The sequence below is a fragment of the Thamnophis elegans genome, chromosome Z (assembly GCF_009769535.1).
Source record: "Thamnophis elegans isolate rThaEle1 chromosome Z, rThaEle1.pri, whole genome shotgun sequence".
Lineage (NCBI taxonomy): Eukaryota > Metazoa > Chordata > Lepidosauria > Squamata > Colubridae > Thamnophis > Thamnophis elegans.
Window position 1 is genome coordinate 85184370 of NC_045558.1, and position 18734 is coordinate 85203103.

General features: G+C 36.8%; 1 protein-coding gene across 3 annotated transcripts in view; it reads left to right on the forward strand.

The window, feature by feature from the left end:
• Nucleotides 1-249: 249 nt before the first annotated feature.
• Nucleotides 250-18734, forward strand: part of YTHDC1 (YTH domain containing 1) — a 32665-nt gene continuing 14180 nt past the window's right edge. For 2 of the 3 annotated variants that reach the window (XM_032235438.1, XM_032235440.1), the window contains exons 1-8: nucleotides 250-527; nucleotides 11765-11866; nucleotides 12615-12946; nucleotides 13234-13636; nucleotides 15469-15558; nucleotides 16015-16068; nucleotides 17057-17151; nucleotides 18186-18294. In XM_032235438.1, coding sequence (XP_032091329.1) covers nucleotides 500-527; nucleotides 11765-11866; nucleotides 12615-12946; nucleotides 13234-13636; nucleotides 15469-15558; nucleotides 16015-16068; nucleotides 17057-17151; nucleotides 18186-18294 — 1213 coding nt within the window. In that variant the 5' untranslated portion in view covers nucleotides 250-499. The remainder of the gene's footprint in view (nucleotides 528-11764; nucleotides 11867-12614; nucleotides 12947-13233; nucleotides 13637-15468; nucleotides 15559-16014; nucleotides 16069-17056; nucleotides 17152-18185; nucleotides 18295-18734) is intronic. The other variant, XM_032235439.1, reaches the window with a different exon arrangement.

Consider the following 18734-nt stretch of genomic DNA (forward strand, 5'->3'; position numbering starts at 1 on the left):
GGTCATTCTCTCCTGCTCTCCCCCACCCCCCCGCCTCAAAGCCCCAATGACGCCCAACCTATCCTGAGAGTGTTGGGCGTGATGATCTCCCTAGGTTTCCCGCTTCCTCTCAGGAGCATTTTGCAGGCTTTCAGGGCCTCCGCTGGGACAAGAGGCCGCCCGGCTCCCTCTCTAGGAATGGCGAGCCGCCACTTCCGCCGACGCCGCGTCTTGTGACGTTTGGGGCGTCGATCGCGAAGGGCATTGTGGGAGCGAGAGAATTGTCGCGTAGGAAGTCAGGACGGAGGAGAGGAAGGAAGAGGAAGGAGGAGGAGGAAAAAGTGGGTTCTGAAGGAAGCCTCCATTTTGGCTGGGTAGCCACTGAGAATATATACATATATATTCCTGCTGGACCGTTGCTGCATCTCATCTGCCACTTGCTTCCCTCGTTCCTCGTCACCAAGTGGGGTTGCCTCTCTGAGCGGCGATCGCTCTATCCAGGAGCGGCTGCGGGAAAAGGATGGCGGCCGAGAGTCGGGAAGAAAAAGGTATGGAATGGGTCCCTTTCCTCCTCCTCCTCCTGTACCGCATACTGCCATGGCAGCGGGGCTGCCCGTAAGTACGTGAGAAAGCGCGATTAGCGGTGGGAGTGGCGCGCAGTCGGCCCACGATGGACGGTCCTTGCCTTCCCTGAAGTAAAACCACCTCTTTCCCTCTTACGAAAAAGTGTCGGCCAGGGGTTTAAGAGTTCACGCTAATTACTGCTTTCCGTCTCCTGTAAGAGTCAAGCTAAGGGAGGTTTTGGCCATTTAACAGTGATCTTAAAGCTCAGGTCAGGAAACCAGATTGAAGACTGAAAAGAGTTTGATTTCATTGCATGGGATCTAGCCTGGGGCGAGCACGGATGGATTGCGAAAGAATTAATATTTTCCCTTAAAAATATGTAGGACGTAATTTTCGTGAACCACTTTTATTGCCGCATTATTGATTCCGGTTTTTATTACCTGTCCTATTTTGATAATCGCATTTCGCCCTCAAGGTGAGCCTGTCCTATTATCTAGGTGTGCAACTGAAGCTGAAATGATAAAGCCGTTATTTAAGGTTGATTTGGAACATAAGAATTTGAGTTTATACTTTGCATGTGCAGCTGCTGTGATATATTAGATTTTTGATTTCATATACAGCTTTTGGGGAAACATAATGTTTTGGAGAAACATCAAATGTTCACTCCATGTGTTAATGTTCAATAATTATATGGTAGGAAAGAGCTTACCTGAAACATAGGGAAAGACATCTATATACTGCATCTAAGACTGGGGAGGCCCGGCTTGAAGACTAGCTCTGTCCACTTAAGCTCATGAGGTGATTTTCTGAGAATCACTCTTTCAACTCAGCCTCTTTCACAAGATTGTTGTGAGGATTAATGGACAGAGCTGCACTGAACTATTGCAGAAAAGGTGAGAGAAAAAGCATACCAAATAATAGGAATAAAATAAATATGCTTCTACATAAACAAGTCACTCATATGCCTGTGTTTGAAGATCAGGATTAGTGGAAGAGTCAACATTTATTTCAATGACATTACAGAATTAGTTAATACAGTATAGATAGACTAGTTTTGCCCCATTTTACAGCCTTTCTTGCCACTTTCTTGGTAAGTGAATCATTGCAGTTGATAAGTTAGTAACTGTTGTTAAGTGAATCTGGTTTCCACATTGATTTTGCTTGTCAGAAAGTCACAAAGGGTGATTGCAACAACAGTCATTAATGTGAACCAATTGCTAAGCATGTGAATTTTAATCACATGATTACGGGGATGCTACAAAGATCGTAAAAATGGTCATAAGTGACTTTTTAGTGCCGTTGTAACTTTAGTCACTAAATGAACTGTTATAAGTCGAGGACTACCTGTAGTAGGTTTTTTTTGTGGTAAGGTTTTTTATTTTTTCATTTTCATAACATATAATCCACATGTATACTATTACATAGCCAGCATCATTTTGTATTATTAAATGTTTACATCAATTCATCTTACCATCAACTCCCAAAACATAATTATTAACTCTTCTGCTCTCCATACACCATATTTGTCCTTATCCATCACTTTCTTCTCCCTCTCTCTCTTCTTCCTCTCTACTTCCTTTCTTCCCTCCATTATTCTTCCCTACTCTACTTCCCCTTCCTCTCTCCTCCTCTCCCCCCTTTCCACTCCTCACTTCTCTCCTCCTCTTCCCCACTCCTTGCCCACTCTCCTATTCCTCTCTCCTTCCCTTACCTCTCTCCTTCCCACTCTTTGTCTCATTTACTTGTGTATTTCAGTTTCTGAGCAACCTCCATTTTATGTTGAGGGTATTTATAGATCCTTTTCGATATATATATATTTAATTTTAACATATATTCTCCTTTCGTTAAAAAAAAACAGAACAAACAAGTATATATATATAGTCATTGTGCTTTTAACTCCCTCTCCCCCAGCCTAATTTTGGTTGAGATGTAGACCTGGTTACAATTCCCAGCTATTCTCATCTTTATCTTTATATAATTATACCGTGACCCGTCTAAACCGCGCTCGACTAAACCGCGCTCGACTAAACCGTGTCACTGACGTCATCAACAGGGCGACAACAGCCAGTGCGGAGAAAGAAGGGCGCTTTAAATAGCGCTTTGAAAGCAAGCCGATTCAACTTAAGGTTAGGGTTAGGGTTAGGTTAAGGGTTAGGATTAGGGTTAGGTTTAGGATTAGGTTTAGGGGGGTTAGGTTTAGGTTTAGGGGTTAATTTTAGGTTTAGGGTTTACAGCGTGCTTCTGTCTCGGTGCTGTTGTCGCCCTGTTGATGACGTCAGCGACGCGGTTTAGTCGGTGAACCTAATTATACATCCTTACATGCCCCCAATTTGTGATTCTGTCTTTAAATCTCAATAGTTTCCCATTGTAGATATATTCCATGTTCCCTCTCCATTTTTTATATCTTGGATTAGATTACCCTTAAATTGTCTATAAATGACAAACCTCACTGTTCAATGTTCATTACAATTCCCTTAATCTATTATGTAAAATAACAAACAGTAAACATCTCACTTTATTCATCATCTTAAAAGTTCTGTCTATATCCATGTTCATATATTTTAACCCATGTTGTCATTTTCAGTCAATTCGCAACTCAGTTTAATTATCATGTATAAAAGTGAATCACAAACCTCTGCTTTACAACCTCTCCATGTTAGTTTCATATTTATCCATATTCTATATATTTTGGCCTTTTAAAATTATCTTTTCATTATTATGTCCTAGTAAGTCTTTTGTCCCACTTCTCTGCTCCTATCTTCTCCCTTTTCTTTATTTTCACCTCCACTCCATCAATTTTCCCCAGGCCATCCTCACAAGAGTATTTTATATTTCTCTTTGTTAGGGCATAGTATTCTACATCAATTTTCCTTATGCCACTAACAACCTCCAAAACCACTTTTGTCTGCTTTTTATTCCCCTTTGTTGGGACACTCCTCTTTTTACCACTGCCAAGACTGATGGAGTTTTTTGTCTGCTTTTTATTTCCCTCCATTTCTCCTCCTTTGTTGTCTTGCCCCCCCTTCTTTGAATTCTTCTTTAGATCTCTGCTTTCCTGGGTTCAGAATTCTATTTAGGCTTGATTTTGAATGATTTCACATAGTTCTTCTAATTTCCAGTTTTCCATGATTTTCAGTTCCAAAGTTATAGTTAGTTATACAATTTTTGTTTCAGAGTTCTAATCCACCTTAAGTTTATCTACTTCAACTGCTGTGGGGAAAAGCAATGTGAGCCGTTGTAGACTTTTGTTCTTTCTTAATATCCAGTTCCAAGATTACAGTTAGTTATACAAATCTTATTTTAAAATTCTGGTCCACCTTAAATTTAGTTAATCCAACTACTTTGAAACCAGAAGAGAAGCTGACGCCATCTTAATCTTTTGCAGAAGAGAAAAAAAAAGAAGAGGAGAAAAAAAAACCCTTCATATTTCCTAGGTCTTGAGTCCATATTTATTCTTTGCTTTGATAATTGCTCAAAATAAATCACTTGTAACAAACTTGCAATCAGCCAGAAGTTTCTCTTTGCCTCCTGCTTTTCCAAATTCTGATTTATGGCAGTTGGTTAATTAAAACTTCCCGCATAGTCAATGTTAGATTATCCATTATCAGTGAGAAGACTTGCTTTTTTCTTGATTATATTAGCTGGAAGGAATTCAAACAAAGTAAAAGTAAACCCTTCAAGATATTGGTTTCTATTTCAAATCCAAAACCAAATTTAAAGTTTATAATTGAGTGGGTTTGTCACTTCTCTGCTTTCTATCCTTCTGTCCGAAAGCGTTTCAAACAAGGAGTTTCTGGAGGGACTGGGGTTACAACACTCTACCTTCCTTTATTCCTTTTCTTTTGGAAAAAGAAAGCCCCGATCTGACCATCAATATTATTTATGTTCTCAAGATTTCTTTGCCTTTTCCAGGTTTAATTTATGGCTTTGGGTTAGATAAATTTTCTTACCCAGTCTTTCATCTCTTCCACTCCCCTCCTGTTCCATTTGCTTTGACAAAAAGCCAGCATCTTGTCAGCTATGTTGAAGGCTGCCGCTCCGACTCCGATTCATAGACAAATCTCTGACCTGCGAGGGCCTGTTGCTTCCCTCTGGGTCTGATGAGACGCTGCCCTTCTTAGCCCCCACCTCCAGTGGGAGTTCTGATCCAAAAGGATCTCGGAGATGATTTGTTAGACAGGGTTCATGTGAGACTCTTAGACCCCCCCATGTCTGTCCAGCTGCAAAACTTCCTGTCGGATCTCTATCTGTACTAGCTTTTGCTTTGAAACCTTATCACCTGGTCTTCAGTGAGGGAAGACAGAATTAAAAGTTTGCAATACAATTATCACCGATAATGAAATCTTCAAGCAAAATAATATAATAATTGCAAATTATATTCAGGAATAGAAATTAGTCAGTTCTCTTTGCCTGGACAAATTTATGATAGGCTATAACAGATAGTTGTATGCTCAAAATACTTCTTTGTTAAGTTACCAAGAATTGATAAAACCAGGTAAAGATTTCCTCTATCCAGTCATGTCCAACTTGAGGAAGCAGTTTTTTAGCCGAGGGGGGCCATGTAGTCCAAAGACATTTCCATTGTCATATGGCCAGCATGATTACCCATTGAGGTGCACGGAATGCTGTTAACCTTCCAAACAAAGTGGTATCTATTTATCTATTAATATTTATAGTATAATCTTTATTGTCATTGTACTTAAATACAATGAAATTGGTATTTGCATGCTTTTGAACTGCAGGATGGGCAGGAGCACAAATTCACCCATGATGCAGTGCTAGGAACTCAGGCTGTCAGCTTTCCTGCTGACAAGCTCAGCATCTTTAACCACTTTATCAATTAATGAGATATTAACCATACAGCCTAGTGCAAAAAAGAGTTTATCAGCTGTTCCGTCCTACACTTAAACATTATAGTGGACAGTCAATATTTTCCCCAAGTGATTTAAATTCTAGATATAATCTCAATCTTCCTTCTTTAAAAGTTATTAAATTATTCACTGAATGCCAGCCAGCATTTTTAAATTTCCTGGAATACTGCTCACTGTAAAGCTAGAAAGAATGATACTTATCTTTCTGTGGATCTTCTGTCTCTACTGCCTCTAGGACATTAATTTTATGAATTGTAGATTAACGGGTTGTGATAACAGTCACATCTTTTGCATTTGAATTTATGTGCTGGGAGGAGCTTTATCTGGTGTTAGTAGGTAAAAGTCAATAGACGCTTCTATTTGTCCTATTTTTAAAATAGAAAGATAGTGATTCATCAAAGTAAAAATATGACCATTATATTAAACCTCCAAATCTTGCTAGTGATCAAATTAAGGTAAAGGTTATTTCTAGTTTCAGATTTAATTTCTATGCAGCTTCTATTTTTGCAATCTGTGCCAGATTTAGCAGAAGCAATAATGATGTTCATTGGAGATCATATTCTGTTTGCCTATTTGAGTGATTTCTGATTTTCCTAATTTCACAAGTAATATTAGAATTAGAAGAACAAGGCAGGATGATAAACATGCAAAAGCTCAACAAATCAATTATCTTCAACAAACCATACTTAGATTTTTTTTCAATGCTTTTTTAAGCTCAACACAGAAGGTTACATGAGGGTGCACAGAGTACATCCAGAGCTTAACAAGCCATCCCAAACAACACTGTAGTAGTAATCTTCATTTTATACAGTCTTAACAGCTTCAGCAATATTTGCATATGCGGTATATCTTTAATATTATCTGCAAAATAAAGTACAGGTAATCCTTGACTTACAACAGTTACTTAGTAACCATTTGAAGTTACAACGCCACTGAAAAAAGTGATGTTATGACCATTTTTCACACTTATGACCATTGCAACATCCCTATGGTCATGTGATTTACATTCAGATGCTTGGTAACTGCTTCATATTTATGATGATTTCATATTCCAGGGTCATATGATCACCTTTTGTGACTTTCTCACAAGCAAAGTCAGTGATGAAGCCAAATTCACTTAACAACTGTATTATTAATTTAACAATTGCAGTGATTCACTAATTGGCAAGAAAAGTCATAAAATTGGCCAAAACCCACTTAACAAATTCTCACTTAGCAACATAAATTTTGGACATAGGTTGATGACTATCTATATAGCATAAGATGTTAGTTAGTCTATGTGATGAACTGATAGTTCTTTAAATAGTTCTTTAAAAGTAACTAACAGTAGTAACTTACCACATAGGTGTACAGCTGGAAGCATTCTTTTTTATTGCCATGTACCTCAATGTTCTTTTCCTTTAACAATCTCTCACATCACCTCATACAGTCAAACCAATAGCAGCAGAGATATGACTGCTCTCTGCTTCTCTACCAGCTAGGGTGGACAGAGCTTGAAAACAACCCAGTCACAAGCCACAAAATAGCAGCTTAGTTGCAATCCTCAGAACAGTCAGAGCATTCAATATGATTGTGTTTGAAACAACCACGTTTGGTTTCACTTCAAAACAAAAATTATTAAACCACAGGTATTTGGTTTCATAGCTAGAATACTGGAAATGTTTAAGATCAGAGGGTTTCATGATCAAAACATTTTGAATAAATAATAATAATCATGATCATCATCATCATCATCACGCAGACTGATTATAAATTGCGGCACAATTCAGTAGCACAAATGATCCATTGAAATTTGTGCAAAAATTATAATATTAAAACAGCAACAAACTGGTGGGAATATAAGCCTGAAAAAGTCACCGAAAATCAGATGGTCAAGATCTTGTGGGATTTTCGCATACAAACAGACAAAATACTGGCGCATAATACACCAGACATCACACTGGTTGAGAAAAATAAGGTCACAATCATAGACATCGCAATACCAGGTGATAGCAGGATCGCTGAGAAGGAACATGAAAAAAATCACAAAATACCAGGACTTAAAAATTGAAATTCAACGACTATGGCACAAACCAGCAGTGGTAATTCCAGTGGTAATTGGCACACTGGGTGCTATTCCAAAAGCACTGGAATTACATTTGAAACAGTTAAAAATTGACAAAATCACCATCAGTCAAATGCAAAAAGCCGCACTGCTTGGATCTGCACGCATATTACGAAAATACGTTACGACGTCCTAGGCCCCTGGATGGGGCCCGACTAGTAACCAATGCCAAATCCGGCGAAACAACTGGCCGCTGTGATACAATTGTATAATAATAAACAATAGTCAATTTACAAATGGCCACACTGCTTGGATTCTCATATATACTATGCTGATACATTATGATGTCCTACCTTCTAGAACAGTGGTTCCCAAACTTTTTCAGTCCACCGCCCCCTTGGTGCTACAAATTGATCCTCAGTGCCCCCCACCCAGTGGTGGAATTCAATTTTTTTCTACCGCTTCTGTGGGCGTGGCTGGCGGGGTCATGTGATTGGACTGTTTGCACGACAGAAGGATGATAGTAACAATAAAATTCAAAACTGTAACAATTAATTGTACATTTATTCAAAATCCAATTTAAAAATCTTTTTTAGTTAATGTTCATTCAACAAAATTGTTGAACATGATCCAGTGATACCAGGTTTTCAAAGTCTGATAGTCATTTATCAACAACCTTAGTGACTAGTAACTTAGTAAGCTCAGTGAAATTCAATAACTACTTCACTGTTCAGTAAATTCTTAATGTGATGGATAGGCTTGATGAAGTGATACTACTTTCCCAATGTCTGGTTTTAAGTCACTTAGCAGGAGTCTTAAATCACCACGTTCAGTAATCTGGAGTCAGTAATCACCTCCACACAAGCCGCGCAGGGAAGGACTTTCGCTTTTGGTCCCATCGCATTCCCTTCCACGTCTGCGCGCTAAGCTAGGCAAGTCGGGAATACAGTACAGCAGAACACCTCCAGCACTCCTCTGCCACTTCCCTTGCCTCTTAGTGCCCCCCCCCTGCTGCCTGCTTTGCCTCTTAGCGCCCCCAGCCACCCCCTTGCCTCTTAGCGCCCCCCTAGGTCACCCCAGAGGGCGGTACCGCCCACTTTGGGAACCACTGTTCTAGAACTTAATTCATATGAAGCTAATATCAGCTAAAGAACTGGCAGTTGTAATTTCACATTAATGATGATGATGATATGATTATAGCTATTAGATGCCTCTAAACTACCTAAAAGATAATGGAGGTTTTTTTCCCCTAAACTAAGGACATCTTTATTTTTAACTAATGCATCCCAAACCAGAAAGGGCTGAGAAAAACATTAATTTATATTTTCATTTATTTAAATAATCACATTGATTAATTATCGTAACTTTCCCCTACAATTTTATTGCTACCTTATGCCATGTTCTGGGTGGGTATAGATTATGGGTTTTGTTTTATTTTTCTAAGCATTCAAGTCAGTGACAATTACCTGGACAAGTCCCTGTAGTTTTCTTTGCAAGATTTGGTACTGGTTTGATATAAATAATTGTCAGCTATTAGTATAGACGCTTATTAAATCAGTTCAGCAATGGAAATGGCAGAATTTTCATACTTTTAAAAAATTGTTCTTGCAAATCAAATTATGTTTTACCACTAACTGAGATACTAAACTAAATCATGGTTTGTTTTAATTGGTTCATTAAGTAAACTCCAGTGACTAAAACCTCACATTAATGTCCAAGGATGCTTTTTTTCAAGAGGCAACTGGACTTTCTTGTTTTCCTTTGAAGACATTTCACTTCACATCCAAGATGTTTCTTCAGCTCTGACTGGATTTTGGGGAATGGAAGGATTTATATTCCTTGCAGGCACCTCATTTGCATTATTTTAGAGCCTTCTTGGAACTTTTGAAAGGATTGTCTATGGAGATCTCAGTCATCCAGGTCATGGTTGTCCCAAAGATGCTTTTTCAGGAGGCAATTGAGCTTTGTTTTTCTTTGAAGATGTTTTGCTTCTCATTGAAGAAGCTTCTGAAACTCTGGACGGTGCTGAATCTTGTCCTAATGGGTTTGTTCAGGACAGGATTCAGAAGTCCATCTGCATTTAAAAGACAGTGAACTCCACATTTTCAATAAGGGTGGAGATAGCGTCCACGCATGGGTTGACACTGTCTGTGCTCTGATTGGACTGAGTCTGATTACTAACTAATTAACCCCCTATATAACCCACCTCCATGAGTGGTACCACCCAGTTTCCGACTCAGTCCACTCTGGGATGGCCGTGTTATCCATTTCATCTCTGATCTATATTGCTACAATTAATCTGAATAATTCTGGAAACTCCTGCTTGCATTGACTCTGAGTACTGCCATATCCAGGGCTCTAAAGCCTGGCTGCCAGCAAAGACTGTTATCTACAGCAGTGTTTCTCAACCTTGGCAACTTGAAGATGTCTGGACTTCAACTCCCAGAATTCCCCAGCCAGCGTTCTCAAAAAAAGGATAAAGTTTATCCCCCAGCTATTTTTGTTAGGTATAATTACTGACTGTACAGCAGTAGAGATTAACTTGATTTTGCACTTGATAACTGCAGCTAGATTGTTGGTGGCGCAATACTGGAAGAAGGAAGATTTGCCTGCTATCAAAGAATGGACATTGAAAGTCACAAACTTAGCAGAGATGGCTATCTTAAGGACTATTCAAACGAGAGATATAAACGAGACTGGAAAAAATGGATTGACTATATTCAAAATAAGTATGGGTCTAGGAAATTTCAGATAGCTTATGATTAAGATCAGAAATGATACAAATTGTTTATAGTTAGCCTAGCAAGGAGGAGCTAAGATCAATTCAAAGATGTTATTAACTCTACTTTTTCTTTAAGTATACTTTAAACTGTTTTTGTTAAAGATTTATACCTTGTATTGGTTCTGGGAAGTCAGGGTGGGGGAAGGTTTTGGGGGTTGGGTGGGAGGGAGTGGAGTTTACTAAATTGGGGGAGGGATGTTGGATGATTCTACATGTATACTGCTATTTTTTCTTTTTTATGTACATTGAAATGGAATTATAAATACCATCAACACAAAAGGGAGTTTGCTCAGAAGCTGAAATACACCAAGTGAATTAGAGGAAGAGTGGGAAGCAGAGGAGAGAAGAAAGATAGGAAGAGAGGGATAGGAGAGAGGGTGAAGGGGGAAGATGAGATGTATAAGGAGGAGTGGTAAGGGGTGAGAGGAGAAGCAGAAAGGAAGGGGAAGTAGAGTAGAAAATGATGGAGGGAAGACAGGATGTAGAAAGGGAGGAGGAGAGAGGAGGAGGAAAGTGTCAGATAAGGTATAAATATGGTGTATGGAGAGCAGAAGAGCCAATAACTGGGTTTTTCTTCTTTTTTCTTCTTTGGTAGTTGATGGTAAGATGAATTGATGTAAGTACTTAATAATACAACATGATATTGACTATGTAATAGTATACATGTGATTATATGTTATGAAAATGGAAAATAAAAACTTTCTATGGATATGGAAGCATAAATACCATCAACATAGATTGGAGTTTGCTCAGAAGTGGAAATACACCAGTGAGAGGAAGAGTGGGAAACAGAAGAGAGAAGAAAGATGGGAAGAGAGGGATAGGAGAGAGGATAAGGGGGGAAGATGAGGAGGATAAGGAGGAGTGGAATTTAGAGAGGAGAAGGAGAAAGGAGGGGGAAGTAGAGTAGGAAAGGATGATGGAGGGAAGGAAGGAGGTAGGAGAAAGGTAGAAGAAAGAGGTTTATGGAGAGCAGAAGAGCTAATAATGAGTTTTTATCTTTCTGGCGTTGATGACAAGAGGAACTGATGTAATTACTACTTAATACAATAGGATACTGGCTATGTAATAGTATACATGTGATTGTATGTTATGAAAATGGAAAATAAAAAAGTTTATTGGAAAAAAATAAATTATGGAATCTAAAGAATAAGTATTAATCAGATACCATATAACCTTGTGCAAAAGAAGCTCGAATTCTTGTTCTAGGCATAGCAAGAATTTATTCGCTGCCATAGCTCGATATTGCCAATGAGATTATCAAGGACAGGGAAATACACTACCCCTGGAAGTTTTATGCAATTGCTTATTTTCTTGCTTATATTATATTACCACTTGTTTGTTCAACATATTTATTTAAAGAAAGAACTTAGTACTCAATTTCCACTTTGATTCTAGACAACCATGAATAGAATAGATAAGGAATGATACTAATTGAAATGTCTGCGATAATTGGCTTGCGTTACTTTTCATTCATTTTTTTAACTGTATCATTTCTAAATAATATTTGTTGTTTCTTCATAGATGGTGAATTGAATGTGCTTGATGATATCTTGACTGATGCACCAGATCATGACGATGAATTGTATAACCCTGATAGTGAACAAGATAAAAATGAAAAAAAAGGTATGCTACTTTACAAATCGGTTGTATTTCCGGAGAGCTGTGTAACTGGATTTTGGAGCTGAATTAGATATGATACCTACTAGATAATTTGCTGTTGTATAAAAGGCCTTGCAAGTGGCCGCTCGACAAGTTTGAAACTGTTCTCAGTATGCAGGAAGTTTTGCTGGTTCTTGCTGAATGCTCTGTTTTTCTTCATTTAGTAAAAGTAATTTGTGTAGCAAATTCCCTGTGAAATATTTTCTCTCCCCATCACTTCTGGCTTTTCAAACATTGCTTTACAGTATTTAGCATATGATATCTCAATCCTCTTTCTTCATATCTTTAACAGATATGAAACGGTTATTCAGACTTATGCAAAATAGTACATAAAATAAACTATTTCTTGTAAGTAATTACTGTTGTTTTGTAAACAAATATAGCTAATAATTTGAAGACTTAGAAGGCAGATAAATAGGAAATGTTCCCTTGTTATGAAATGGAAACAAGAAGTAAAATTCTATTTCAGATATTTCCTATATTTTTCATCTTTATCCAGTAATTTTTACATTCATGTCTTAGCTTCCCAAGCTTTAATCCTAGGATTTTTCATCATCTGGCTAAAAGTTAATAGTTGCAGAATTACTAATATCAAAAATTTAGATTAAATGTCTCTTTATGCTTTGACCTGTGCTAAATAAAAAAAATTTTTGAAAATGTTTGCAACATATTTTTAGCATTTAAGTAACTAATAATTTTTATTTATTTTAAGGATCCAAAAGGAAAAGTGAACGGATAGAAGTAGCTGAAATTAAAAAACAAAAACCATCTGTACATTCCTCAAGGCAAATTTTACCCAAACCTCCAAGCTGTTCTGTTAGCAACAACAAAAGGATTGTGAGCACAAAAGGAAAGCCAGCATTAGAATACAAGAATGAGGATTATCGAAGGTCTGACAGAAGTAAGCGTCCAGAAAGTGATAGAAAGCTACGTATATCAAGTAGCACCTCCAGAGATCCGTATAAGGGACAGCCTGAAAAGGCATGTATGAGGAAAAGGGAAGTTGACAGAAGAGCTAAGTCCTCTACTCCAGATGCTTCTGCAGTAAGTAATGGCTTGTAAATCTGTCTGTACTTAAATAAATAGGATCTTTTCTGCAGTAGTGTGTTGCTTTTTATTATCAGTTTCAGCATTTCACTTCCTTGCTTAGTTTAAGCAATACTGGTATTTGGCTTTTAATTTTCAATTTGTTCTCCTAGGTTTAAACAGAAATTTATTTTTTAACCTGAATGAATAACATATTGCAGTTACATTAAATGAGTGTTTAAAGCAAGCATTTAGAGCTCTCTCAAAATAATTGGTCTTGATTGCTGATTGTTTTCTATAAACAGAGACTAAGGCATGATGTGGAGAGACGACCAAGCAGGTCAAGCCATTCTTCAAAAGAAGAAGTAAATTCTGAAGAATATGATTCAGATCATGAAACAGGTAGTAGTGGTTCCTCTGATGCCAGAAATACTGAAAATGAAGAAGAGGAGGAGGAAGAGGAAGGAATGGAGGAGGAGGAAGAAGAAGAAGAGGAGGAGGAGGAAGAAGAGGAAGATGATGATGGAGAGGAAGAAGAGGAAGTAGAAGAAGATGGAGATGATGAGGAAGAAGAGTATGATCAAGATGAAAGAGATCAGAAGGAGGGAAATGATTATGATACTCGAAGTGAAGCTAGTGACTCTGATTCTGAATCTGCATCTTTTACTGATGCGTCAGTCAGAACTGGTTCAGGCTCAGATATATCAGGTAAGAAATGCTGTTATCTCTTTCTGTCCTATGTCAATATTAGGTTTATTATGAATAGTAGGGACAGAAAAACATGGATAACACAATGGCAGACTTCAGTAGTTTCCATCCTAGAGCTGGATCTACAGGCTGGAGTCTGTGAAGAACTGAAGCATAAAACATAAGGTTCTGCTGGTGCAATTATTTATTTTGTCCATAATTCTATCTTTTTAAGAATTTCTATTAGCAAGAAAAATTCTTCAAATCGGAAGGTAGTCCGTATTTTGAATACTATAACAGACAAAGTGAGCTTTTTCACAGTAAACAAATTAGTAAAGATTTCAGTGAGACTAAAGTAGTTCCAAGATGACCTGGGGGTAGGTCTGGCCCTAAATCAGGTCTGTGTAGTCTTGGAACATTTTCTCGAGGTCATCAGAACTATTTCCAGTTTGGAGGATTTACTTCCAGAAGCCACTAGATTGTAAATTTGGGGGAGGGGTGCATTAACAAGATCCCAAGGAGAACGGCATTAAATATTTTCTGAACATCTAATCCTGAATCAATTAGATTTGTTCAGGCTGTTAGGCATACATGTAACAGTCAGTTAATGATCATTAATTCAGCAAATTGTGTTTGAAGTTATTATGGTGCTGAACAATAGTATAACTGATCCCCAAAGCTCTGGTTGTGTTCATACCATACTTTGCCAGTCATCCACGAACCCTGCCCTACCCAGCAGCAGCCACATACTTATCCATCAAGCTGCTTGCAAGCCATCTTGCAATTTCCTACCACATTCCCCACTGATTTTGTGTCTTGGAAGCTGGCAGGAAATTATAAGGAAATCCTTGTTTAACGACCTGTGATACTCAATGATAGCAATGGGAACTACCTGGCTTCCTGTTACAAAGCAATGCAATCAAATGACATTACACTTTACCACTGCATTGCTAGCAGTGGAACTTAAACCTACATTTTCCACCAGTAAACAGACTAGTAAAGGTTTCCTTGAGAATAAAGATAAAGCAAATAGCAAAGATCTAGCTGTTTTAAAATTGTTAGCTGTTTGTAAAGTAAATAATTTTTTGAAATAATTATAATCATTAAGTGAGCACTACTAGATACTTGGTTCTGTACATGCATTTATCTCTTCCTATTTTATATAAACAATATGATTGGAATAACCAGACATGATAAATGATTTGGTTGTATTTCTCGGGGTTTAGTCTCAACTAATTTGAGTGCAGGTTGAATATATCAATCTTTAATTTTGCTTTGGAGAGAAAATATCTAAATGTTTACAGTGGAAAGGTTACATAGACATCTGCCATGCACTCTTTTGTTCTGAGTGTTAAATATTTCTGATGAAGAATCTGTAGCAATGATATAGGACTTTCCTATGTGATTATGTTATTCAGGTTTTACCATTGAGGCTTTCAGTCATGCAAATGAGGCAACTACAGTAAATTAATATGTATAGATTGGGACCTAATTTAGGTTTGTAACTATGTTTATAAATAAGAATATACTTAAATGCATTACATTTATGACTGAAACATTGTTGATATTCCAAATGAAGGTTAATGCTCTTTTTTTAAAACTTTGAGCAGCATCCTTCACATAGACCTAGAAATTTCTCTGAGCTTCAAATATAGCTTTGACAGACAAACTTTCTGTTCAGACCAAGTTGTCTAAACTTCTGATACTTTGGGAACTATTGTCACAGTTCTCTGAATTCTGGCCCAATATAGTCAACTATACACTAAATATTTCAAATTATATATTTTTTAAAAAATATTAATTTTTCATTTGAATCTTTAAACTACTGCTATTGCTTATTTTGATGATTTTAGATGAGAAAAAGAAGGCCAGGAAAAGAGCTAGAGGCATCTCTCCAATTGTTTTTGATAGAAGTGGAAGCTCTGCATCAGAGTCATATGCAGGTATTTTGTGATTGCTTATCTTCATTAATATGATCTGTAGCAAACTCTTGAAATGCATCGGTGAAAATAAACTGTAGACCATAATAGGCTTGAGACACATAGCTGAAATGATATAGTTAGTTTTCTGGCATGTTGTGTGTGAATAATTTGATAAAGTGGGCTTTCTTATGTTAATTCTATTATGTTGCTTAAATAGAAATTTCACTTTTTTAAACTTGGAAGATGATGATTCATTGACTAGTTTTCTCTATAGAAAACTGGTCTAACAAATGAAACCTAAAAACGGACAACTAAAAAACAAATCAAATTCAAATCCTCGTGCAAATTTTGTGTGTGGGGGTGCCTATAGGAGGAATAATTTGTCATGAATGAAAATAGTATGTGAAAAGATTGTAGAATTTGTATCGTATCTCTATTAAGGCTCAATCTGAACAAATGTACTTTGGCTAAATACAGGTTCAGAAAAGAAGCATGAGAAATTATCATCTTCCGTTCGTGCTGTCCAAAAAGGTATAATTTAAATTTGAACTTTTTAATTCATGCATCTATTGCAAGCTATTGTATTGAGTTTGCTGATTATATAGCAAATAAAATAATGTTCTGATGTACAGTAAAATACATACTGGTGAATAATTAAAATTATTTGCATGAAGTTTTTAATGGAAAAACAATATTTAATCACTGAATCAGCAGGCAAATAAGCAATCCAATTAATCCTTTCACAGACAAACTTCACAAAAAGATTTCTCTGGTTAAGGCTTTATGTTGACTATTACAAATAAAAAAATCGGAACATTATTAATGTTGCATTGGCTTCTACCTTGAATAACTTATTTTGCTTTTAAAGTTTAGCACTGCATGGTATGGAAATCTGAATTTGGTGGAATTGAGCCATTCACTCATTTGAAAAGCAGATTGTCTGCTTGAATTATAGAGCTTCCTTTTATTAAGAAGGAATTCATGGGATTAAACTGCATATGCCCTACTAGAAGCCAATTTTGCCATTGCAACAGCTAGACTTTGTACTCCACATCCTATAAACATAGGGAGACCTCAAGTTACAACCACATTTGAGCCAAAAAATGTCATTGCTAAGTAAGACAGTTGTTAAATGAGTTTTTGCCCCCTTTTCCACCTTTCTAGTCATAGTTGTTAAGGGAATCGCTGCAGTTGTTAAATTACTAACAGAGTTTTTAATTGAATCTGGCTTTCTAATTGACTTTGCTTGTCAGAGAGTCATGAAATTTGATCACATGATCTCAGGACACTGCAACAGTCATAAACATGCCAATGGACAAGCATCCAAATTTTGATCAGGTGACATGGAAGTGCTACAGTGGTCATAAGTGTGAAAATGGTCAGACATTACATTTGTCAGCTATTGTAATTTCAAACAGTCACTAAACAAATGGTTGTAAATTGAGGACTACCTATATTTAAGTTTCTTTGGCAAGTAAAGTTTACCAATACTGTTACCTATTTTGTTTTTTCCTTCCAGATCAAACTAGCAAACTTAAATATATTCTTCAAGATGCACGATTTTTTCTTATAAAAAGTAACAACCATGAAAATGTCTCCCTTGCCAAAGCTAAGGTATGTTGAATTTCTGTAAAGTCAATTACATGTGCAATGTATGGAATAAGATTAATTGCTTTTCTTTTTAATTATTTTATTTTATTAAATATAATATAATTACTAAAATATAAATGCAAAATAAAATATATTTTTATTTTGTAAATAATTTTATTATTTCTTTTTGGTTCATTGCCTTATCTAAAATGGGAGTTACATTTTTCCCCAGCCACATGTATTAAATTACTATATTCAGCCACTAAATATCATGGTAACTTGGAGTTATTGTCACTGAAATGGGTAATAACGAAAGTTTTGTTCCCGTTTGTCCCACCCCTAATATTTTGTAGATTTTGTGCAAAATTAATGCTTTAAGCCTCTGAGAGTCATAATGCATGTATATTAGAACTTACACTTTACAAATGTACTGCTAAAAAATCACAATTTTGATCTTAGAATTCAAATCCTAAAAATATATGTGTTTCCATGAGGAATGCTAAAGTTGTATAGAACAACTGCTCCCAACTTTTATAGCACTGGTTTCATGGAAGACAATTTTTCCATGGATTGAAGGGAGGGGGGAACTGTTTCGGATTCACTCACTTACCCGTCAGTCACCTCCAGCTTTGCAACCACATTCTAACAATACATACATCTGTGCTGTTCCATGGTCCGGGAGTTGAGAACCCCTGCCCGCAGAAGGAAAGAGGAATATCACATGTTGGTTTAAAATGAGTTTAATTTGGTGGATGTTATCTGTAGATCACTCAGAATGTGAATATTTCTGATTTTTTTTCTCCAAATTTTGTTTTGCATGCATTAATATATAAAACTTTCTTAGTTGGAAATTATACTATTGTCTCCACTTCTGGGTAATTGTTTTTTTATGACTCAGATATCTCTCTTGAATCTGTTTTCTGGATCTGGAAATTGCAGGAATAGAAACTGAGGCCTTCTTCATAGAAAATATATGCTGTTGCTGAATATATTCCAAAATCTTATTGAACATGTCAGATAGCTTTTGGTTTGTAAATTATTTGCTCATTTCTCCATAGGGTGTTTGGTCAACCCTTCCAGTCAATGAGAAAAAGCTCAATGCTGCCTTCAGATCAGCAAGAAGTGTGATCTTGATATTTTCTGTAAGAGAGAGTGGAAAATTCCAAGGTAAGTGTAGGTAGTCCTCGACTTACAACCAGAATTGAGTCCCAAATTTCTGTTGTTAAGCAAGACAGTTATTAAAGTGAATTTTGCTCCATTTTATGACTTTTCTTGCCAGTGTTGCTAAGTGAATCACCACAGTCGTTAAATTAGTAAGACAGTTGTTAAATCAATCTCTTCCCTGTTGACTTTGCTTGTCAGAAGGTCATGAAAAATGATCTCTTGATCCCAGGACACTGCAGCCAATATAAATATGAGCCACTTGCCAAGGGTCTGAATTTTGATTATGTGGCCATGGGATGCTGCAACTATTGTAAGTGTGAAAAATTGTGATAAGTCACTTTTTTCAGTGCTGTTGTAACTTCTAACAGTCACTAAATGAATGGTTATGAGTCAAGAGCTACCTGTAAAAAGAATACTTGCATTCATAAATCAAAAATTATTTG